The following is a 26,242-nucleotide window of genomic DNA, read 5'->3' as shown; positions in this document are numbered from 1 at the left end:
TTTTATCGTTTAAGCTAATCAAGTCAAGTTTATATGGTTCAACATAATTTAAAAACGTTGTGTATAAAAAGTTGTTTTTATCTTGTAATTATTTAAAAAAATCATTTAAGCCCTGCCTAAACCGAACCATAATAGTTTACGTACCTATGCTATGGGCCAAGACGGGATAAACTTAACAACTTGTCAAGAATACTCTTGTACTTCGTTCTGACTGCTTTCGGTTTATGCACTGACGCTCATTCAAAATTGATGTACTTGTAGGTTGCAACACACACTATTGCACGTATATAATGTGTAGTTAATTTTCGTAAGACCGTCGCACATTCATACCCCTGCGTCAAAATGTAGTGTATTGGGGTATAGCCTATCGGATTTATATATATATATTAATGTGTTCTGTGCTATGGGCGATCCGACAAAAATAGTAAGTAGGTACACTCTTTTTTAGTCGTCATTACTGTTTTTCGTTGAATTACGAATAGATATTATTACAGATGGTGTTGGTTAGTTTTAAAATTCATTAAGCACTGCCTAATCCAAACCATAATAGATAAAATATATTCTTATATCTATAAATTACGTATGATTTAATGACAATTAGGGCTATAGGACCATACTAAATCACCATTAGGCGCTTTACAAATCAATTAAAAAATATATTGTCCCTCCCCTAACCATGTTTCTGTGTACCGCGCGCGCGTTGGTGATGCAAATAATAAGATAGTTCACCCTCTTTTTCTGTACTGACTTTCGAATCACGAGCGTTTGCTATCTGGTTTTTGCGTATGTTTTATAGCCCGAAACAGCTATCGACATGAATGTTTCTAAAGGTGCTTTAAAAAAAAAACAGTAAGTTTTACTGTCCGGTCATCTCCGTTTCAGTCGAGCTGCTGTCAGCCAAACTGACGCGAAAATGCGAAACTGTAGCGGCCGACTGAAACCGAAACGGAGACAAGACAGGACGGGTTTTCTATCAGTTATCGGGTCTAGGACGATTTGGCGCTGGGACAACTGGACGCCACGCAATTCGAAATTAAATAGACGTTAGGTACTTATACGTACTTTTAAAAAATATATTTAATATTATTATTTATATTTAAATTATTATATTATGATTTAATAGTTAGTGAGAATTTAACTATGCACACGTAAATAATGATTTAATCGTGCATATGTTTAAGTTCCAACGAAAAAGGAGTTTTTTATATTATATGAAACCTTAGGCATGGTAATTCTCAATCACCAATATAAAAAACATGTTAACAGTAAAATGAATTAAAACTACCAAGTAGTAGATAGTAACTGATTAAAATTCCTCGTCTACGTTCTGTATACGTGTCTAAGACAGTGCGGCGTCCAATTGTCCTGGCGTCCAGTTGTCCCATTCCCCAATTATCGTATCCGTGTTTAGAGTTGCCAGTTGAATTGATGTGAAATTACTATGTTGCTGTATTATTTTCATACTAATTTTCTAATTTCGATTGAAATATATTATTTCTTGAAATATAGGTATTATAATTTATAGGAATTGCATTATACAAACCAATATGTTTAAGTATAAAGTTATTATAAAAATAATATTCATTTTTACTGGATAAAAAATACGTAAAATATCGTGTCCGTAAACTTGTACGTGTATGCAGTTCGCCGTATCACACTTCACCGTAAAATGTTGTATCTATTGGAAATATATGACCGTATAAAGACCGTCCAACCTCTTTGGGTCGTATAATCCTGTCATAAAATTCATGTCTAAATAAAACATGGTTCTTGTTGGTTTATAGTTTACAGGACGCCAACAGCAAACAAATTTTGAAAGTAGCCGATATACTGGATTATATTTTTTTAGGTTAGGTTTTCATTCATGAATTAATGAATGTTGCCAAAATCAGCTATGGAAATTGAATTAAGGCTATACCTCAGTTGAGGCATGGTCTAAAAAACGAAGCCGAACGAAATATAATTTGTCATATAAATCCAACATGCGTCCATTTAATGTTCTGTTTATTGTTCTATTAGTAACAATAATAATATATTCATTGACATGTTTAAAGCAAATGGGTAACGTTTTTAGTCATCTTTACACGATTTAAGAATTAAAACCCCCGTCGCCACCACGAAACAATTTGACGAATTCACACCTCGACATTCGGTCTCGAAGTGCCAGCGAGTCCAAAATTTCGTCGCGCCTATAGTTGAAAATTATTTGCCGTTTCATTGAAGTATTATTGAATCTAATAAAATTTGAAACCGTAAGTATAGTATCTTCCCAATAAGAAAGCTCACGGCGAACTGTGCTACGGTGAAATGTTTTATGTACAATTTACAACCTTAAAATATACATATATCGCCGTTTCCCAACTGAATTGGCAACTGGGACCAAACAACAGAACTAACTTCTAAAAGAACCTTTACGAAACGAAGAATTGACGAAAAACGGGATAGTCCTTTCGCTAAAATGGTTTTGGTGTTTTTATACCCACTTTAGTTGCACAATTTGTTGTTTAATTGACCACGTATGCCGCGTTAATTTATATGGGTTAACAGTATTGAAAATTGCCAAATTTGTATTCATGGCAAGCTAGACAACATAACGGAGTTACTTACAGCTATCTGCTTAGGTACTGCTGCCTGCCTGTCAAACCCATATTATATCTCATATGCATATTATGACACTATGACTTTGGAATAATAAACAGCTGATGTGATGTTATTTGTGACGGTTTTTTTAAATATCGGAATATACATATTATTGTGACGTTATGCAGTGGCGAAGGGTGGAGGTAGGCTGTCGAGATCCGACATAAATAGTGCATGCTCATTGAACTAATACAATGCGTAACTAGTTACGATTCGTTGGTTTTTTAAATCCAATTAAACCCTGCATAGTCCTAGCGGCTAGCCAAAGGGGATGCTAGTCAAAAAATATTCGTTTATCTATGAAATATCTAAAATTATGCCATTAAACCATACATAATTTTTAATATTTTATAGATGTAAGAATATTTTTACAACGTTTTTATTAGGTCGTATTCTGATTTGTCCGGTACAAATCTTGCAATCGATTTTTAACTAACTTCCCGACTAGCTAGACATTTGAAACTTTTAGAATATATCAGAACACGATGCCAATGCATTTTTTTTTTATTTTAATTTTTATTTAATTTTAGCCCTTTTTAAGTAGAATTAAATTTATTTTCAGTTAATTCTGTTTTGTATGAAAAGTTATTTCGACACCATTATTGGTTGCTAAGCGGATGGTCCTAGCAACTAAATTATTAATATATACGTGCGTTATTATGGAAATCAATATGACATGTCAAGATGACATTTCAGTATTATTTCTATCAAGTAAATTTTTTTTGATCGTTTAAGCTAGTCATGTTAAGGGGGAGAGGCATGCCAGCGGAGAACCTAGCGGATAAATACGAAGCTTGCAATTTGAGATTTTTTTTGATAATTTACAATTTCAACTGTATTAATTAATAAATATGTATCTGAAAACATTAAAAAGATTTTTTGTTTTTTTTTAATTTAACGATAAACTTACAATTGTAAAAAAATGTAATAAAATATGAATTCGTTAAAGGGTCATGTAATAATAAGTTATTACATTATATTTTATGGTCATATTTATTATTAAAATTTAGTTTATTAAGTTTTAAATTTTTTGTCATTTAGATTTTTGACTAATTCATCGTTTTAATTTTTTTTATATCTATTTTAAAAAACATCGATTTTATTAAAAAAATATTAAAACTATAAATTAGTCAAAAATCTTTTCATGACATTATAGAAAACTTAAACTAAATGTGTAATAATAAGATGAGATCCTTTAAGAAATTCACATTTTATAACATTTTTTTAAAATTGTTAGTTTATCTTTGTTTACCGAACCGAAATTTCTTTCGGTTAGGTATTTGTTCAAACACGCGCGTTAACATGATCTTACTCCCCACTTCAGTTAGCGTTTGTCAACTTATGGCTACAGCCGTATGTTGTAGCTTAACCACTGGGAAATGCCTATAGAAATGATGTATTCAAAAAAATACTACCTTATTCTTAGGTCAATAATTATTATTAAAAACAATCATTATTCGTAGGATGTTTTATCACATTTGAATGGTCAAAGACATAGCTTATAATCAGTATCTTTAGAATTATCTTCAAATGTGGTAATCGTGCCCATTTTTTGAATAATAAAATGCCTAATTCTTGTCAAATTTGGGATCACAGAGATTATAAAATATAATTTTTTATCGTAAATATTTCACTATAATAATGTCAACATAGATTTTACTAATGCGTTTAAAAATTAATTAACCTAAAAATCTTAACACCACCGCACATGGATGTACTGAAATATGACTATATTCTAAAACATAGAGCGAGAGGTTTAAAAGAATACTATTTTATGTTATAAAAATTCTTTATGCAGTCATCAAATGTTTAAAATAAATATAAAGGATAATAAGGCTTCAAAATTATATAAATAGATTATCTACAACGTTTAAGGAATGTTCATGCTAATGCTTTGAAAATATTATAAAACTTCCATTTTGACCTTCGCTGGGCATGTGGGCCCTTAAACGCCTGCTATTTTAAACCCCAGACTTCTTTGATATCTTTATGGTTTCTGTATTATTCATTATCTAATCTTAAGAAAGAAATATCCACTCTTGTAACTCATTCAATGTAAATTAAAATTATTCAAGATTCTTAAGGAGACACTACATTCATTATTAAACATTTGTGATGAAACAGGGGTGGTCTCAGGGCTTCGAACTGAAAAAACCGTTATTTTTGGAGGCATGAAAACCGGAACCAGACTGAAAAAACCGATATTTGTTTTTTTCTGTTCGTTACATGTTCAAATATGAGCGTTAACATGATCTTACACCCAGCTATGTTGCACTACGCCGTAGCAAGTGCACCGCTAGATATCGTTAGTCATTGACGAAAACACCCAATTCGACAAGCAATAAATACTATGTATACAAAATAAATACATAATATGCTGTTGTTTTTCATTTGAAATATGTGTGTCAAATTAAAGGCTCAAAGAAATCATTAAGTGTGACACATCTCCACATAATATAATAATTCTCATAAATTATAATATATTATTTAAAATAATTTATGGCTACAACCGTGCGATGCAGCATAACCATTGAGTGTGGTGTCATACAAATACCATAAAATGTTCTAAATTGTGGTAGAAAATATATTTTTAGTTGAGCCAGAAAGGCTTTTTAATTAGCTTGTGAAAACTTTTTCATTGATTAGAAAGAGATTTTAAATACATTGCTTCGCGCTGCCATTTTGCCCATGCCTGCTTTACATCGTTGACTGTATGTTTTGTTTTGTTGCTTCAGGTACCGCGGGAGAGCTTCCATCACATTGTGAAGGCGTGCGATTGCCCGCTGTACTGGAAGGCTCCGATATTCCTGGCCTCGCAGCGCAGCCTCACTTCACCAGTCGATGGACACAAATTCATCGACTTCTGGAGACAGTGAGTTGTCATTCTTGTAATCTATTTTTTTCCAATCCTATCCCTATCAGCGGTTCCCAGAATATTGCAGAATCCTGTAACTCCATTTAATGCAATCGGTAAAACATATTTTGCATAAGTTTAAGTGGTTTAAGAAAGACATCACCATGTGTTACATTCTCAATACGAATTGTCACCGTCATAGATTTAAATTGATCTTTGGTTGAAGGTTTTGTTAATTTTATAAATCTGTAATTTGCCACCATTCTCACAGCATGACAGAAGTGCTCAGTAATATCGAAAGGTATCCATCCAGGTGAAATACATAATATTTTTTCGTGGGTACCGGAGATTCAGTCCGCTTCGCACCATCCTTTGTAACTTATCTCGTCAAAACATTTTGTAAAAATAAAAATGTAGACATCATTCCTTTCATTGTATTAGGCTAAGCTGACGATTAAGTTAAACTTCAATGCCTCAGTCAGAATTTTATTTTAATTTGTGTATTTTTGTTGTATTCTTGGTTTTTGGCCCACAATGACCGAACGGTAACAATATGCTTATAACGTCGTATTTCCCAGGTTGAAATCCTGGGTCTGGAAAATTCATATGTTGTTTTTCAATGTGTGTGAACCCGTAGTATGAAGTTATTGGGTTAAGCGCAGCGCTAGAAATGGAAAATTTTACCAATCAGAGCGTTCAATAATTTTCTGAAAATATTAATATAGTTACATACTTATCTAATTTTATCTGTATTTTATAAAAAAAGTAAGTGTAAATTTTTATTAAGTGGCATATTAGTGCAGACGGTCTAATTAATTTTTCCAAGAGATGGAACGATAATTATACCAATTTCACAAACTGTAACGGCGCTCCGGTACGCTCCAGTCCATTTCGAGCCCTGGTTAAGCAAGTCGCCAACATTCTTTTCTCGTAAAAACAAAAATCTCTTAATACAACCTTCATTCTGTAGAGGCCCATGTCATCAAACATGTAATATAATGTATTGTAAAAATATTTGTATAAATAAAAATGATTCAGTGGGCTCCTCTTACATGTGAAAAATTACTTGTTATATTTACCATGCATTCCCTCGTAAAGAAATCCTAACTCCTCATATCTGTTACATATCTGTCATGGTTGTGGGTTGTTCCAAGATTCAATGTTATGTTATTATGCTCTTTATAGGTCAAATGTAAGATAATTTATCAGCCCTCTAGAAGAACTCTCATGGCACACCGATTGAAAAACACTAGTATTGCGGGATGCCCAAGAGAAGGCATTTGAATAAAGCTGTGAATCATAGCCATTCACCATAAAGAGAAGGTCATGCTTGGGGCTCATAAAACGGAGGGAGCTCGCACCTAACAGACCGGAATGGTGAATTTGTATCTTTGATAACGCTAACATATTATTTTTTTATCTTCCAGAATGAGTTCCCAGTGCCACGACCAGGCATCTCGCTTCGTCTACATTTTAACCCGAGGTACCTCCACGACTCTTGGTCCTGAAGATCTATCTCCACTCATCCAAGATGTTGTTGACACCCACCCCGGACTCTCCTTCCTGAAGGAGGCTACCGAATTCCACTCCAGATATGTCCACACAGTAAGTGATGCTATTACAACCAATAATAGAACCTTCATATTATGAATTCATTTATTTGTTAAATTGAAAATTGCCATTAAATTGAAAGCGGCAAATGTGTCACTAAAACGCATCGCAACCGACTCTTAAGTAAAAAACTACAGAACGTCCTCATGTAGGCTCGAACCACCAATCTTTTGAATGCTCTACCACTGAGTTATATCCCCAGCAGGTCTATTAGTCTATTATTAATGATAATCACTTTAGCATGTTTTCGTTATTTTCATTGGTCCAAATTAACACGGAAGGCATTCCATACACTAAACAGTTATCGGCGGCTATCTCCAATTCGTTACATGGTGAAAATTTAGGTTGGTAGACATGCCGGTCAAATTCGGATATGTTCGTGCTGCCAAGCGGATAAAGCTGAACCAGCGCCATCTAGTGAGTAATGAGCCGAACACAAGAATTTTTTATTGACACATCAGACATATCAACATAACCTACAATTTTATTAGTCATTTCATTGCGATTGCAGTAAAACAAATATTATGTTACTACCAGCTGCTACTAGCCACTCGATATTTGACAGCTCGCGGCAAACTATCAATTAAGACGGCGGCCGTGACGTAATCATATTTCAAAACAATCAGATCTTGCACCTCAATTCTGAATTTGTAAAATTGATGTACTCTGTCTCATTCTCAAAGTTAGCACGGCCAAGAGAGGGGCTGTTAAAAGATATCACCTTTTGACAGTTCAGACGGCTAATTTTTTTACATAATTAATCGCCAGAATATGTAAAGTGATAAATGTAATATTTTTATCACAATTACCTCTTTTTGGATATTAAGTGATATGTTAGAATAGGCCTGCAGGTTGATTGGCGAAAAATCTCTTGGTATATTTTGTTATTATGATATAATAGGAAAATGTGAAAAAAATCAATTAACAGCTGGATGTTTAAATTTTAGGGAATAATAATTAAGTACCTAAACACAAATACTTTACAAGTGGGCTCCTTTGATTTTTGCCCTAGTCGAGTTAGCCGGCCAACCATGCAAAACTCAGTTATATTTAGTTTTTTTATCAAAATAAAAAGAAACTATTTATTTCCATCATCACCTACATACATAAATTTTCACTTCTTCCGTGCGTTCCCTCACTAATTTTTTCTTTTGTCAGGTAATCGCCCGAATCTTCTACTGCGTGAACCGATCGTGGTCTGGCCGAATCAGTATTCCGGAGCTGAGGCGCTCCGACCTTCTTCAGGTTCTCCAGTTGCTCGAGGAAGAAGAAGATATCAATCAAGTTACCGCCTACTTCAGGTTAACAAGACAAAAATATTAATTTAACCAGCAATTAATTGTTTTGTTGTTATACTTATTACTTTCACCGAAGAGTTTGGAGGCATGTCAATCTTATTTTTACAAGTTATAGTGCCTGTACACTTGCATGGATTTACTGGTGCCAATAATGTGTAAATTAATCTATCGTGATAATAACTGTTTACGCGTAAAAGTGTTGACTGTCTCGCCTCGCCAATCTCATTCTTCAAGCGTAAGTGAGACGCGTTATTGTCATTGTATGGTGCTATTTCACTGGTTGTGAAAATTTAGATTAGGCAAGGTTTAATTGAATTTTAAAAACTAACAAACACTATCTACAGATTGTAGTCTTAGTTCAATAAAAACAAATATGTTTGACTGCCAAAGTTTAGTGTGCACTATTTATGTTGAATCTCCACTCTTCGCCACTGATATATATATTTTTACCCAGATGAAACCTTCTTAATGCTAATCTACTGGTATACAGACCATTTCATTATAGCTGTAATCATGGCCCCCACATCCTGAAACGGGCCCCCAGGCTGAAATCATTGGCGGGCCCCCCTACCTATCACTAAGGTTAAAGACAATGTGACACTATACAAGCATTTTCCAAATGGTGTTCGACGTAAAATTATTTAGCGATTTTTATATTTTCAAAACACCTACCTACTCTTCTGCAACTTCTTCTTGGCTACGCTTCTAGGCGCGCGCTGTTGTCCACTAAATGGGAGGAGCTTGTTAGTTTATTATGGAAGTGCGGTTAAAAATGGGCGGAGCATGTTAGTTCACAGTTTTAACACGTAGCCAAAAAGATGTACTTGAATTATGGAGTTGTCTAGTCTAGTTGTCTATTGACACATAATAATCTAAAATTATATTGCATAACCACAAATTTTAATATTCCGCAGGCGACTCTAGTCTAGTTGTCTATTGACACATAATAATCTAAAATTATATTGCATAACCACAAATTTTAATATTCCGCAGGCGACTTTTTTACTATTGGAGAGAATTTTTAATGTGCGCTTATCTCACTAATCCGGCCAACCCATCACGCCGGGCCTCCAGGCCAGAGCCCTGTCAGCCCCCCCCCTTGTGGGGGTCATGGCTGTAATGTTTTAATGAAATGCCAGAATATGTGCAGTTTTTAATACCCAATTATTTTTCTCTTTACAGCTATGAACATTTCTACGTAATATATTGCAAATTCTGGGAGCTAGATCGAGACCACGACCTCTTCATTGACAAACAGGACCTTGCCAGACACAATGACCATGGTATGTAGCATAAATTTGCTATCTTACTTATTGTGACCGGGTTGTACTTCCAGGCTATTGTGGCGGGGATCACCACCATTGCATTCCAGACGATTTTGTAAACAAACATTTGGGAATACAATCGAACTTGGTTATTATGAGGATAATGGGACCGACTGAATTTGCTCGTTATATCACAGAATAGGATTTTTTAACTGAGCGGTCACATAACACAAAAAGTCGAAAATAAAAAATTTGAAAACCATTGTAAAAATCCCCGAAACAAGCATGGCATTCATTACTACAAAAGAAGTTGTTTGTTTATTGTAATGAACGCTGGTAGTTACCTACTGACTTTACAAACCTTGGATTTTTTACTTATTTCAACCGTATGAATATTTTCAATATTGTTTATTCTCCCAAGGTGCAGAACCAACCTGCCACTGGTAATGCCAATTGGGAGGGCGATAACTATGTTCAACGAAATTGCTTCGGGTGTTGATATCTTCCACCTACGTGAGGATGAGTATAGGTGGACGTTATTTTATAAATTTTTAAAATAGGGTCTGCTTAACTCATCCGGTGTATTTCCATGTACCTGTATAATTAATATTTTTGTATGTACATATTTCTACTGTTTAATAACATACTATCTATCTCTTTTTTTATGTCATGTTGTGAACGTCTTAAACTTATAATTTGTAATGTCCACAATATGTAAAAATAAATAATTGAATTGAATTGAATTGAAAAAAAAATATTGTCGGCGAAAACACCAATTAGGTAGGTACTTAGACACTTAACTAGTATCATAAACGTAATGCGATCCCGACGGCATCCTGTCCGGTCGGATTTTATTGCTTAGTGTCGAAATGTTTTTAAACGATCGACACATTAACAGTTTTAAGAAAATTTTTGACGATATTTTAGCTCGGTATATCTGATAAGTTGCTCGTTATAACAGTGAATAAATGTATGGAGAAAATCATAAACTAAAATGTCAACGAATGTTTCCTCATTACATGAGATCTCACTATATCCGTGATCATAATAACCGAGTTCGACTGTATTTTTTTTTTAATTGAACATATTCAATAGGTTAGGTTTAAAATTCTGTTTGCAATGTTAATAATAAGGCTGAGATGTGACAAACAGTCGTTTTCAATTATGTTTATAATTATGAAGTAGAGGATTAAAAGGATCCAAGTGCATTACCGCATTGAGTAAATCAACTTCAAAGTTTAATTTATTGTACATATCGTAGGTGTTCCTGAAATTTGTTCTATGTCATCCAAATCTCAAATTTTGATTATTAAAACTATATAAGTATCCAAAAGCTTATGGCGAATAAATTGTAAAAAGGTTGTATGTCCACGACCAGTAGAAATGCGAATTTCGCATTTGATGACAATCTAAAAATCAAATACAATTTATAAAATGGTACTCATTATTTTTCATCTGTAAATTTCCTCTATAAATATTTTTACCGTTTGTAAGTATTTCATACTTGTTATTTGCTGTTTATAAAGGCCCATTGGCCAATAAGTGGTTTTCCATGTCACATGTCTAAATAAATAAAAAAAATGTACATTGAGTTGATGGAATAAATATTCATCTAATTCCAGCTCTGTCCAGCCGGATGATTGAAAGAGTGGTGTCAGGCTGTGTGACAAGGGGCGGTCGGATCGGCCGCAGAGGTCAACGGCCTGAGGGTGAAGAGCCGAGGATGTCCTACTCTGAGTTTGTCTGGTTCCTCCTGGCTGAGGAAGACAAGCAGCATCCTACGGCCATTGAATACTGGTTCAGGTAACTGTACAGTTTAATACGTCTCGATATCTAGAAATAAATACTGGTCTTTTTAACCACCGAAATCAATTGTAATATTCTTTGTCTAAATGACAGTATTAACCGATAGAGATGTAACCGATGTTGATTCTTTCTTTAGGTGTATGGACCTTGACGGAGACGGCTTCCTGTCCATGTACGAATTAGAATACTTCTATGAGGAGCAAATGCACCGAATGGAGGCCATCGGAATCGAGACGCTGCCCTTCCAAGACTGCCTCTGTCAGGTGATACAATACTTCAACTAACAATTCATTTAAAATTTGCCATTTCTCCTGAAAGTAATGTGAGAATCCGAAATTAGAAAATAATGTTTCTATGATAGATTTTGAATTATATCTCTAAGCAGTCTAATGAGCTTTTAGTATAAGGCCACTTGATGCCGATTTTAGTGTGGTTGAATTGGTATTAAAAAAAGTACAGCTATAAAATCGATCCACTCACCAGCGATCATGAAGATCTCTTTTGCTCCTTCCACTCTTCTCGTACCTTGGTTCTTTGCTGCCACATATTTGCTGAACTCCGTCGTTAGTTCGTTGATAGAGCAGTTTTTATAGCGTTTTTTTAGAACAGTCCTACGGTCGTTGGCTGCCCCTTGAGTACCATCGTATTACTGCATTTGTCCAGCGATTGTCCACTCACTGATTACCGTGCTTACATCTGGCCCATTACCATTCCATCAACGTGGCAACCTCTTTGACATTGTATACTCTTGTTGAGCTACTTATAGTATTTGAATTTCTCCTACACCATGGGTCCATGTTTCACATGATCTCACCGAAAATTCACTGCTCCCTTCGAAGATCCGTTTAGTCGACTTGACTGGGAGAACGAAGAAATCCCCATTTACGGAGAATATCTCAATCTATTGCTCTTTGCAGATGATATTGTTGTCTTTGCAACAGACCCAAAAGACGTAGGTAGAATGCAGAAACTTAAAAATGAAAGCCGCAAAGTAGGTTTAAAAATAAGTTTTTAATATATCATCTTAAGCCAGGGTCAATCCACTGCTGGATGAAGGCCTCCCCTAGTTCCCTCCACTCTTTTCGGTCTCTAGTTCTTCGCTGCCACGTACATACACCAAACTTTACGAGTTTGTCAATTCAGTAGTTTTTAGGTCATCCCTGTGTTCGTTTGGGTACTGTTCTATGACTGTATTTGTCCTGTTGTTGTCCACTCACGGAACGACTTGTCCAGGCCATTGCCAATTTATCTACTTAACAATTTCTATCACATCGCATATTTTTGTCTGCTTCCTTAGTCATTGGTTTCTGTTGTGGTCTTATGCCCGACATGCACTTTTCCATGCCACGTTGCGATTCTTGTAATGTTTTGATTTCTCTCACATTAAAGGTCCATGTTTTACATCGGTTGAACTCCTTACACACTACTCGAGGTCACTTTTGAAGATTTTGAAGATTGGGTCACTATTCAGGCGCCCAAATACGCTCTATGCCAGTTAGGTTCTGCGAGCAATCTCGTTGTACGTACGAGGGTGGGTCAATAAGTCCTTAGAAAAGCCGACAGGTGGCGCGACTAGTACTGTAAGCGGTTTGTTTTCATGCAGCGGCACTACCGATTTAGTATGCTGCGAAGTTTCAATCAGATTGGTCGGGTTGTTGTGTGTTTCTCGTACATTTAAAAAAAAAAATTTGCTTGTTTACAAAAATGGAGAAAATTGAGTTTAGAGCTGTTATTAAACATTTTAATATAAAAGGGTTAACAGCAAAGGAAATAAAAAATGAGTTGGATTTAGTTCACGGCACATCTGCTCCTTCACTTGCAACTATTTATAACTGGTTAAATGAATTTAAACGTGGTCGTACATCAACAAAGGATGAACCACGCTCAGGACGTCCTGTAGAGGTGACTACACCAGAAATGATCAATAAAATCCACGATATGGTGTTAAGTGACCGAAGATTAAAGTTGAGTGAGATAATTGAGGTTACAGGGATCTCAAAAGGTAGCGTCATTTCTATTTTACATGACAAATTGGGCATGAAAAAAATTTCTGCAAGATGGGTGCCGCGTTTGCTCACAGTCGACAATAAACGCAATAGGGTGGTGGCCTCTAAAGCCCTGTTGTCGCTCATGCAACGCAATCCGGATGAATTTTTTCGTCGCTTTGTGACTGTAGATGAAACATGGATACACCACTATACTCCCGAGACGAAAGAACAGTCAAAGCAGTGGATTGCGAAAGGCAAACCATGTCCAAAGAAGGCGAAAACCGTAAAATCAGCTGGTAAGGTTATGGCTACTGGGATGCACGTGGAATTATTTTCGTTGACTATTTGGAAAAAGGAAAAACAATAACAGGGGATTATTATGCATCTTTATTGGACCAGCTCAAAAACAAAATTGAAGAAAAACGGCCTCATTTAAACAGGAAAAAAATCCTCTTTCATCAGGACAATGCCTGTGTTCACACATGTTTACGATCAATGGCTAAAATTGAAGAATTGAAGTTCGAATTGGTCGACCACCCATCGTATTCGCCAGATTTAGCCCCCAGTGACTTTTTCCTTTTCCCAAACTTAAAAAAATGGCTAAGTGGACAACGTTTTTTTTCAAATAAAGAAGTCATCGATCGGACAAATGCTTATTTTGAGGACCTTCCGAAAACTTATTTTTCTGACGGTTTAAAAAAAATTGAGAAACGTCTAACCAAGTGTATTGAGCTCCAAGGAGATTATGTTGAGAAATAAAAAAAGCAAAAAACTGTTTTAATGCTTTTTTCTAAGGAATTATTGACCCACCCTCGTACCACCCTTAACAGCCTAAATATATGAAGATTTAACTGAAAAAGGTTACTAATGGCCAGATACATTGATGTTGTTGTTTAATTAATCTGACTGTCGATAATTCGCTACGATACAATGACATTATCACCTATTACCATCCTAAAAATTCCAATTTTCCCTACCCTTATGAAATATTTTCTAATAATTGACCTTCAATAATAAAATAATACTAAATAATTTATTTGATATATTATGGCTTGTCAGATGTAAATTCTAATGCGATTTTCGCTATATTTTATCTTCAGATGCTGGATATGGTTCAACCAGTGCACGGTGACAAAATAATGCTCAGCGACCTGAAGCGGTGCAAGATGACTCCCATTTTCTTCGACACATTCTTCAATTTGGAGAAGTACCTCGACCATGAACAGAGAGACCCGTTCGCTTCGCAGAGAGACCACGACGCCGATGGCCACGAGGTAAACAACTCTTGACGACTCGAATACGCACTGTCTGTTGAGGATGTTATATTTAAAGACATTTATTGTTTTTATATTCAAAATTTCACAAATAGAAGAAAAACCTTCCTTTTTTACACATGAAAGTGACGCTAATAGATGGGTAACTAAGCTACTTATCATAAAACAACTGCAAAGCATTTCATATTATTTGTAGCAAGCTTCACACTTGTGTTTTTAATTTGCCAGGATGACGCTAAGATAAAAACACATTACACGCCTGTAAAAACACCTCCTCCTGAACCACCCGCCACATCTTTTCAGGCATAACGAGTGGTGTCCTTCAAAGTTGTACTGGGAGTGTCCCAGGTAGAACTTCACAAGACCCTCGTAAATGGCGCGCACTAGATTGTGTAGGATTTGTTATTTAACTTTTATTATTACTGCTGAGTTTGAGTCTAGATTAAGAGAGACACTATAGAGACGCCTATGGCAAGCCAACATTTTCTTTTATATTTACACACAATATTATAAATGCTGGCAACGTTTAATCAACCAAAGTTGTGCTGTATAAAAAACATATCGTAATATCGATGACTGCCGTATACTTGGAGTAGGTACTGTATTAGAGGGAGTGGTTGCAGGAAGCCAGAAGCCACTCTCAATAATACTGTAAGTTTTATAAAAACTCATTGTTTTGTTTTCTCTCCAGCTGTCGGAGTGGGACCGATTTGCCGCTGAAGAGTACGAACTCCTCGTAGCGGAAGAAGGTGGAAGTGACGCTCAGGACCAAGTGTGAGTATTCTTCTTCTGCCTTCTCTAAATCCCTTAGACTTAATTGATATGACATGTAGAATGATATCATTAAATTAAAAATAGATTTATATATTCTCTATTTAGTAAAAATTTTATTATACTATTACTTTTTGCTTACTGCAATGTCTTCTTTCCAGCTATAAATTCCAACATAACCTAAAATTCACGTTAATATAAAATCTATGGTAATTCGTCTATTATATGGTTAAATTTAATTAACAATATTATATATTATTATCTCGTAGTTTGGTTATTTGATAATATCCCTATTTCCTAAGTATACATGGAATGTTAGTTGGAAGTTGTGGAGTTTAATTATAGTAGAAAACTGAAGTAACCTAAAATGTCATATTATTATTAACTCCTACATAATAATATATAGGTAACCCAATTTAGTCTCTTGTCTTTTAATTTTTTTTCTAATTTTAGTGTTTTATTACTCTCAGTTATTATAAACTCACAAAAGCCTGCAAAGTGCATCAGTGCAAGAAAAAATTCATGGAGGTGTGCCGTCGAAACTCTGTCATTTGACACATAGGATTTATTTCAATGTCATAATAATTGACACATAGGACGCTTAGCGACCGTTGAAAACGTTACAATAATAAATAATGCGTAAGTAATCACAGGAATTGTGAAATGAATGCATAGGTTATTGTGTAATGATGTTTTTTTTAGATAGATGGAGATGATTTTCAGTGGTTTGGTGACAATTTTAACTGTAAGAGTGTGATTAGTGTCTTCAAGGAATAATATTATGTAAAAGTTACTAATTCTGCTAATGCAAAATAACCAGGCATAAAATTCTGTTCAATTTAAGACAGTTACATAAATGCACAATCTTTTATTCGTTCAAACCAATGGAAACATTTTATGATTGTTCGTGGGTTGCACAAAGTGCAAGTGTCACAGATATTGATAGATTTTCTCTCGAATCTAGGCATGTTAATTCAATACATAATATTGGATATAGACAAAAATAAGAAATAAATTAATGAAAATACATAATTTTGAGAAATCTCAGAGATGAACTTTTTAGACGATAATCTTAAAAAAATGTTCAACCAATTGAGATTCGAACTCCGGGTGAGTGCTCTTATCATTTTGACGTGTGCGACGGACGTGTTGACTGCGGCTAAATTTGATTTTAATTAGTTTCATACATGTTTAAATCGCAATAATTGACTTGGTTCGTTCGTATTCGTGTAATAGGCCGACTATAGTCAGGCCAGGGCACTGAATAGTGGGTTACAATGGTAGTGCTACTTATTGATTATGTTCGAATGCAATGTGGTAGTCTATTCGCAGTAAATGAAGATTTTCGATTGAATATTTCCTTCAAATTAATTAATGTATTACCATTTTATAACAATCATTTTCTACACAGCTTACCATGTTGCATTTGAAGAATAAGCAATGTAGCACTACAATCGAAATTTGCAGCTTCATGCCCCGTCCTGAATATAGTCAACCTTGGGTTAAAATGAAAAAATCATGCTATCCGAGGTATTTCAAATTTCTCAAAGGAAAAGCTATCAACTTTGTAATTTAAATCAAGGTACATACTGATATTACCACCAATATTTATTATGCCCGGCGTCGGGAATTATTGTCCGATTTTAATTATGATGTCCTTGCACTTGCTGATAATTATTAATTGATAGAGCAGTCTGTGATGATGTAAGTTCGAATCCCACTTTTTATGTTTTTTTTTATTCAATGAAAAATTCAAAAAATTTGAGAATGTAGCATTCTTTATATTGGACATAAACTCGAAACAATCTTTGAAATAAATATGACACCCGATAGGACTTGAACCCGTATCCGCTGGATTCGCGCTGATGTGCTTTACCAATTAAGCTACAGGCGTCATATCCATTTATAATAAAATTAACTAGTAGTTTTTACGTCTTTAAGTGCTTATCAAATTGCGATAATTTTTGGGCTTTAGTGTTTTAAACCAAAGTATCAAGGACCTTGTTACTGACCGACGCCCGGATCACTCCAAATTTTAGTTATAATGTACTTGCACTTCCCAATAATTTTTTCAAAATATTTTTCTACTGGTATTTTCAAATTATGTATTTTCAATAAAAAGAGTCTTACGTGTATATTGAGTAGCTGGTAATTAATTATAAATGATTCATCTTATTCCTTGAAGAGCAAAAGTGTAATAATTACTTGTATGTATTGATTATTTACAAACATAAAATTGGATAAAGTTGTGGAATTGTCTTACAAAAATGAGAGAATCTTAAAATTCAATACATAATAAAAGAAATCATAAGCCATTGTGCCGATTTTAAACACATTGAATGTTTATAGAAATGGGTCCATGTGCCAAAAAGTAAAATATTGTTTTCTTTATTTTGTTAAATACATTCTATGTAGGAAGAACAGATTCTTCTGGCATCGCAGCCACAATAAAATCACTTTGGAACGGTGTTAGTGTCATTTGAAAGTAACGATACCAACGCGTCAGTGGCGAGGGGTTACCATAAATAGTGAACACTAAACTTTGTTAGTCATATGTACTTATTTGTTTTCATTGAACTAAGAATACGATTTGCAGATTGTGCTGGTTAGTTTTTAAAATTCAATTAAGCCCTGCGTAAGCCAAACAATAATAGCTTAGGTATGCTATGGGCGATCTGACAAAAATAGTGCACACTTTTTCAGTCACACTTATTTGTTTTCGTTGTATTAAGTATACATATTACAGATGGTGTTGGTGAGTTTTTTTTAAATTCATTAAGCCCTGCCTAAATCAAACCATATTATCTACTATGGCTTGGATCAGGCAAGATTTGATAGAATTTAAAAAAAATTCACATACACTATCCTACACATTGTTGTCTTAGTTCAATGAAAACAAATACGTATTACTGACAAAGTTCAGCGTGCACTCTTTATGTCAGATCTTAACAGTCTACCCCCTTCGCCACTGCAACGCGTCTGCACTGCCATAAGAATCTGACACCATTCTACTACTCATCGTATAGATAAGAGAATGTGAGCCAAAGCCAAAATAAGTTATGCTTTTGGTACTCAATATCACCAAAAAGGTACATTTGTTGGTTTTTTTTCTTATTTCTTAGATATAAGTAATTTCCACCTATTTCTACAAACATTAATATTGATCTCCATTTTGGAAAAGTTTGGGTTGGACCCTAATTGCATAACTATGTCCGTTTAATATAGTTTAGGCCTTCCTATCATCTTTTTGGTTTTCTTGTCTTTAATAATATACGATGCACAAATGTCTTTTTCTCCATTGCAATTCTATTCATCAAAGTATTATTATTTCGTCATGTAAGACAAATCTATGGTAAATGTCACATTTCAAAGATCGCATAATCTATACAAAACATTTCTGTATTTTTCAACATGTAATAATATCTCGAAGAAGACAATCTTTATGTGTTACATTTACCATAGACAATAAATACATGTCATTCACATCTCCGTGGACAATTTATTCTTTCTTTTTTTTTCCGTTGTCATCATTTCTTTTTGAAGTAACTTTTTTCTTTTTGGTTTTATCTTTTTGTCAGGGAGGAGGAGTCTACTGGCTTTTCAAGGGTAAGAGAGTACTAAACGACAGCCGCCTGCTAATAACATATTACCCGATCATTCATTAATTGTTACATATGACGTTCATTTGTTACACGATATTCATTTGTTACATGACATTCATGTTACAAATGAATGACATTTCGACCATTTAAACTATACCACACCATAATATCACCTCATAATATGTCATGTTTATCTCGTAATCATGTTTGAGCCTTGAGTTATTTCATTGCACATAAGTGTCCAGAAAAATCTATATTTGTATCCAAAAAATGCCGTACACTGTAAAAATAGATTTTTGTGGACACTGAATTACTCCATTATATTTGTTAATATCCGGGCCTTTCTTTGCTGCATGAAAAGTGAGTTGTGTTTCTAAAAGTTTCAATGTCATACGTTTGAGAATTTTTTCACTGCTTTGCTAATACATACGCCATGAATAAAAATGGTAAGTCATCATTTTACGCTTCGCTTTTGTACCTACCTACCTCCACAAGCGGTTTTACAATGGTTTATAGCCATTTGATAAAATAAATCCAAACACACATATCGGTTGGACAAAACAACATATATTATGAACTTGTCCTAAGTCCGATTCGAACCCATGAGCTATAGAGTAACCATCCTAGCATCTGCTACACACTGGGTACTTTCATGCGATATTTGATACGTCGAAAGATGATGGTGATTCTGTAGCACCCTTTCGTTAGAATAAACCACGAAATCAGCTCATATAACTAGAGGTTGTAATCGAGAATCCTTTAGAATATTTTAAACTAAAATTTCAATATTCTCATCTTATGGAAAATTGTTATTTTCGTGATTTTTTTTTCTGTTTTTCCTGGGATATCTTAAAACATTTGGAGAAATCAAACTGGAATAATCAACAAACTTGACATGAAAAAAATATGTACCTATTCTATCTTTACAAGGATTGGTTGTTAGCCACTACGAAATTTACCGCATTGATAAATCATACACTTTTTGAGAGCGTGCACGTGCACAAGTATTTAATTTTGTGGTCTAATAAACACGATCGCTAAAATAAGTCTATTGGATTAAAAAAGATGAATTAGAAATTAGATGGCTGTAACTAAATAATTAAAATAAAATATTTTATCAGATGTGAAACTCGTTAAGTGTAATAGATTAACATCGCACTTAACGATTTTTACACTGATACAACAAAGTGAATTAATAAACCACTTCTTTCTTTTATTCAACGAATAATTCACACAATTTGACTATGTAATATTCTATAATATATCGAACATATATAAATTTTAAACATTTCATGCATATAACCACTAGAAAAAAATGCGACACCCGATGGAGCTTGAACCTGTAACCGCTGGATTTGCGTCAGTGTTCTTATCAAATTGTGTTAATAATCTTGGCTATACGTTTTTGTATATTAACCCAATTTCATGTAAGAACTACTAGTTAAATTCAATAGTTACAAGTTGAAGTCAGTCGGGTGTCGTATTTTTTTAGAAAATGGATTTTTTTTTGGTTATATGCATTGTTTTCAAATTATGTGTGTTCAATGTCAAGAATTGACAGTTAGTACCATTAAACGGATGACTGTACATATTAGATACTATATAACAGTGAATATATGACATTCAATCTCTTAGATACATACTACACAATATAATATATGACACAATTAATATTGCAAAATTGATATTATCTACATTGCTGGGTGCATTCATTATTTATTGACTTTTGGAGCTTGCCACTTATATTTACTATTCTAATATTATATTATATATATGTCAGTTTTTGTATATATGTGACACGCTTCTGAAAAAAAATATAAAATTTGCAGGTACAGTAAAAGTTTATTGGCACCCTGTAACTAAATTTCGATATGTTATCCAATATTTCCATTATTATTTTATGAGCATTTTGATAAGTATTTACAATATTACAACAAGTATTTTACAGCGAAAGGTAAGTATTACGTATCTACATGATATTACAACTTGCAGCTTAAGGGGGAACGTAATTTTTAATAGAGACATCTCGTGGCGAAACGGAGGCATACAAATATAATATAATTTAAAAATATTATTATAAAATATTATTTTCACTTTTAATTCTCGATCGAACGACACCATGAACAAATGACCTTTTGAAAAGTTTAGTTATACACTATTTTGTACTTATTCCGCAATCAATATCAGCTGGGGTTCTCTCCACTGCTGGATGAAGGCCTCCCCTAGCTCTCTCCACTCTTCTCAGTCCCTAGTTCTTCGCTGCTACGTACATCATACATCCACCTAACTTTATGAGTTCGTCTATCTTGCGATTTTTAATGCAGCCCTATGGGCGTTACCCTTAGGTATCACTGTATGACGGCATTTGTCCAGCGGTTGTCCACTCGCTGAGTGAAATGTCAGCCCTGTTACCATTTCAACTTCTTAGCGACCTCTATCACATCACATACTCTTGTATGCTCTCTTATCCATTGGTTTATTTTGTGATCTTTAGGCATTATGCCCAACATGCATCTTTCCATGCCACGTTGTGCACTCAAACTGCACTATTTCGCAATACATTAATATAAATCTATTTGGTTTTCGAATTACTTACAATTTAAAAAGTAAAAGGGAATAATTATCATATTCACTCCTAAGCGCAGCAAATGGCTCTATACAGGGTGAAGGTTGGTCCGGACCCATGTGTCGTTCATGTACGACTGACTTGCAATATATGAGTCAGACGCTACCCGTGAAAAAGTCGTACACTAGCTTTTATCACGGTTAAAAACAAAGTTTCCATCCAGCCAATGGCATTCGGGAACGTTCTGAAGACAGAACCAAGTCAGAGTGTTCTCCGTGATTGCGTTTGTTGAAAATTTTTGTTATTCATGATTCGAATGACCTAATCAGTAAGAACGAAACTTGTGTTCAAATTTGATTGACTCGTTTCCCATTTTAAATGTCTTGCCATTACCTTTTATAAAAGATCTTTTACGAAAGTCAAAATGATGATTACACTGCAAAAGATTTTACAAAAATATTATTTGATAGTATAGAGATTGGATACTCTGTTTGAATTTATGGAATTATTTGTACATAGACTAAATTAACAAAATCGCTACATCGTTCAGACTAACAGATATCAAATATATACATTTTAATTACGTCATATATTATTACTTACAGAAGAATATCATTCGAATTAAATCTATACATATATACAATGTCTATTAATTAAAATAAAACACAATATATAATACTACCTACTTATTATTACATAGTTTAATAATCATCAGGACTGGTTTTGTCCGCTACAGTGGGACATTATCAACTGAACACGTAGGTGTTTCAAAATCATTGAAATATAATCATTCAGAATATAGTGAAGTCTAAAAATACCGAATTATTACTGTTAAGATGCAAATTCACGGTGAGATATTCTCATCAGTTAAATTATCTCATGAATCTCTCTATAATTTTGGCCAAAAAATCTCACCGTGGACACAGCACTTTAAGGCAGGTTGTCCATAAATGACTTCACACGATTTTTGTTATTTTTTCTTTTACTGCTCTACCTACATCATTTTTTCTTAACTCCATTCGTTCGATTTCAGTGTATTGTTCTGACAGAATATTTTGTTGTTTGTACATCCTGCGTATCTCCCTCGTCACAAATCATCACATCAGTTCAGACTCCCTACACTTGTTTAGGGTCTGATATCATATATGGATGACCTCTTACATCATACAATACTATGTTCATACTGACCTAATATGCTATTTATTTCAGTGGGGTAACACAGTCCGCCAACCATAAACTAATATATTATTCTATGCGATGATTTGTCAGTGTGGCTTGTCTTGAAAAATGTGCTGGCTTGTATTTTTTGTGTACATTTCAATGTTTACAGCTTTCTTGTTATTATTCCTAAAGATATGGGGTCTGTCATTGGCATGCCGTTTATATATAGAACCAAATATAAAAAATATATATTCTTTAAACTGAAATTCGTAATTTGACAATATTTCTTTTGATGCTGACAGTAAGCTCTCTGTACCACTGGCGAAGGGTTAAGATCCGACATAAATAGTGGACACTAAACTTTCTCAATCTTACGTATTTGTTTTCATTTAACTAAAACTACTACGAGCAGACAGTGCTGGTTAGTTTTTAAAATTCAATTAAACCCTACGTATTGCCAGAACTGTGAAAATCAAATTTCCTTTGTAAATACCAAAACTCTTTAAGTGCAATAGTTATTTCAGGCATTTACTGAGTTTTACCTCTCATGACGGTATCTTGTTTTCGCTATGTAATATTATATTTTATAACTATAAATTTTATATTGCAGCTCATACGATGAGACGGATGACGACTGTCTCTCCCCTAACCTGGACGAGATACTCTCGACAGAGATCGTAGAAGACTCCAGCATCAGCCCGATGGTACTCCATCTCACCCGCCAGATAGAGAAATCGCCAGTCTACTCGCCGACACACAAGTCACCGGACGCCGCCAAAGAGAATTTGGCCACCGGATTCGTTCGGCTGACTTCCATCTACAATTCGCCAACGTTAGAAAAGGCCATATTGACCAAAGCCGGAGAACAGTATTTAAAGAATGGATTCTTGGACAGGCAACTGGCCGCTAACAGACAATCACCGATCAGTTTAACGTCGCTAAATAAAATGGAAAACGATCATTCGCCGAGCAACGGGAACTCAAGTTTCTTATACAGTCAATTGCTGTCGCCGTCACGAAATAAACCTTTCAGTCCGAGTCCGAGTAATTCCGGTGAAAATAGTCAAGATAGTATTATATACGCGAATTTGATCAATGAATCTAGTCAATCGGGAAGTCCATTGGATTTCGGTAAACAACATGGAAATTTGGCCGGAAGTACACTCAATAGGTTGTCATTTACGAGTGGTATCAATAAAATATCCGATAATTACGAAAAGGCAGTAGCCGGCGGGCATAGCCCTCAAAGAGAGACCAGTATTAATCGATTGGGTCTTTTTAAGAAAGATAATGGAGCGTCACCCGTCCGGGGGAAATCCCCGCAGTTCAAAAATGAAGACGACGACGAGGACTATGCCAGAGACAGTGACGAATGCTCTATTTAAAAATATATCTTTTTGCCAAAATATTGAGAGTAATGTTTAAAATATTTGGTTGAAAGCCTTCGACTAATTTCAGCCATTAAAACATAGATTTGGCCATATGTCTGAATACCGACTAGGGCTCCTGTCTATCATACAGATTTGGCCTGATTTTAAAACCCGAGAGAGAAGTCTGCCGATTTGATCTTCCTGAATCGAAACTGAAGTTGTGCACTTCCATGTTCTTCTTCTTCCACGCTAACTAAATCATTTATTATAAGGAAAACAGATCCCCCTGTTATAAGTATCTATGCGGAAATAATAATATGCTGTTGTCGCTTACATTCTTACAGAATAAATTAATGAAAAAAGCTATGGACTGTAATGGTGTTCTGTCCTGTAATATGATAAAATTGCTCATAACATAAATTGCCATATTGGCCATGTGTCGAATTAGGTATATGTCGAATTGAACGTTTGTTGAATTGGTTATATTATGTCGAATTGGTCATGGTATGTTAAATGAGTTGTATGTCAAATCGTTTTTTTTTTCCCGTTGGCCATATTAAGTCAAATTGGAAATATTGTGTCAAATTGGACATCTTTTGAATAGGTCACATGCCGAATTCGTCTTATATTGCATGGGGTGGTAGAGGTCTCAATTAATCAATGGTAACCTCATGCACCCACACTCACTTGACATAAGATTTCTTTTGATTATTGTCAACAAAGGTTATGAATCTTAGTGTCTTTAAAAAAAATACACCTAAAATGTAAAGCGCATGAAAAATCTATCGGAATTATGTATGTTAGTAGGGATTTAATAAATATTAATTAAAACAAGAAGTATTAATCATTCTAAAAAGTACTTTTTAATAAAAAGTTGTCTATGGTTTGACTTTGTAAAAAATACTCTATGATAGATTAATACCCCTTAAGGGCTTATGATCTTATTAGGAAATGTTTAGAGTAGACGACAGAAATAATTAATTGTTAGTTTTACGATATTGTCAATCTTTTCAATCATTACTTTTAACTGTATTTATTACTGAATCTTGTCTTGTAAACTTTTCTTTGGCCGTATTCGCTAAGTGGAGCACATGCCTACCACGCAATGTAAGCATACCGCCTAAACGTTTTGTCGTAATATATTTTAGCCTCTGTATAATAATCTCGCCATTCGTCACATTTGACATTACCTACAAAAGTGCCATACCCTCAAATAAAATAAATCGCATTGAATCCACAAAATCAGTAGTAAGCAATATTATGGAAATTCATATAAATATTGTTAAAGATTAAATAGAATCTAGAGACGTAGCAAAAATATCACGTATTGTCAATATGAAAACAACTCATTAAGTACATTCAATGTTTGTGTACGTACATAGTGAGTTTTGAAAAATTAAACTCCATTAGTCTCATTTCATTACGTAGAGTTTGAATTTCTTATTTTTGACACATTGAAAAGAAGGATTTGTAGAGTATTACGAATATGACTTTGCCTTTCATCATCATAAGATTGCCTTACAAAGCAGAAAGTGATACGAACCACAACCACAAACGTAGAGAAAATAATTAGTCAACAACCATTTTTTAATGCCGCTCTATGTCATCTAATTAAATAGGTATTCGATAAGATTTCATGTCATTTTAACTCTTTTATCAGTTTATAGATCAAAGTGTAGTTCATGTACCTACTAAAGACACTAGTATGGCAATAACATAATATACTATGACGATTCACGTCCTAGCCCTTAAAAGATTATCAAAAAATGTTCAAATTAATAATCGATCCAGAGGCCTAATTTCCTCTACTATATTGTACTTTTTTGTATGTTGTACTTGTTTTTTAGTCAAAACATTGTATGTCCATACACAGTTTTGAGATAATCGTAAATCAAATGTGAACTTCACTATATAGTCTGTAGTCGCTACATATTTTTTTATTATTCTATCAAAACTGTGTATGTGTAGATTGTGATTTCCAACGTGTGCACTGGAGTATGTATTTAATCTCTTTTGAATCTAATGATAGTTATGAT

At 34.3% G+C, this 26,242-nt stretch overlaps 1 protein-coding gene and 1 long non-coding RNA gene across 2 annotated transcripts in view; one reads left to right on the top strand and one right to left on the bottom strand.

Annotated features, from left to right (window-relative positions):
- The window catches only part of LOC147069029 (uncharacterized), a 277,283-nt gene extending 263,068 nt beyond the window's left edge, over window positions 1-14,215 (bottom strand). The window contains exons 1-2 of the long non-coding RNA XR_015071279.1: window positions 14,153-14,215; window positions 13,002-13,914 (exon numbers count right to left, since the gene is read on the bottom strand). This is a non-coding gene — a long non-coding RNA (uncharacterized LOC147069029). The remainder of the gene's footprint in view (window positions 1-13,001; window positions 13,915-14,152) is intronic.
- The window catches only part of LOC147069028 (uncharacterized), a 220,469-nt gene extending 194,508 nt beyond the window's left edge, over window positions 1-25,961 (top strand). Inside the window, exons 4-12 of the mRNA XM_085951690.1 lie at window positions 5,376-5,512; window positions 6,922-7,099; window positions 8,264-8,406; window positions 9,586-9,686; window positions 11,291-11,471; window positions 11,611-11,737; window positions 14,563-14,736; window positions 15,428-15,510; window positions 23,447-25,961. Of these exons, the coding sequence (XP_085807816.1) occupies window positions 5,376-5,512; window positions 6,922-7,099; window positions 8,264-8,406; window positions 9,586-9,686; window positions 11,291-11,471; window positions 11,611-11,737; window positions 14,563-14,736; window positions 15,428-15,510; window positions 23,447-24,221 (1,899 nt within the window). The 3' untranslated portion in view covers window positions 24,222-25,961. The remainder of the gene's footprint in view (window positions 1-5,375; window positions 5,513-6,921; window positions 7,100-8,263; window positions 8,407-9,585; window positions 9,687-11,290; window positions 11,472-11,610; window positions 11,738-14,562; window positions 14,737-15,427; window positions 15,511-23,446) is intronic.
- The last annotated feature ends 281 nt before the right edge of the window (window positions 25,962-26,242 follow it).

This window comes from Rhyacophila brunnea, unplaced genomic scaffold (assembly GCF_057557595.1).
Source record: "Rhyacophila brunnea isolate RB1 unplaced genomic scaffold, BYU_Rbru_1.0 scaffold_24, whole genome shotgun sequence".
Classification (NCBI taxonomy): Eukaryota; Metazoa; Arthropoda; class Insecta; order Trichoptera; family Rhyacophilidae; genus Rhyacophila; species Rhyacophila brunnea.
Note: the sequence above shows the minus strand (reverse complement) of the source record. Positions and strands in the feature narration are given on the sequence as shown.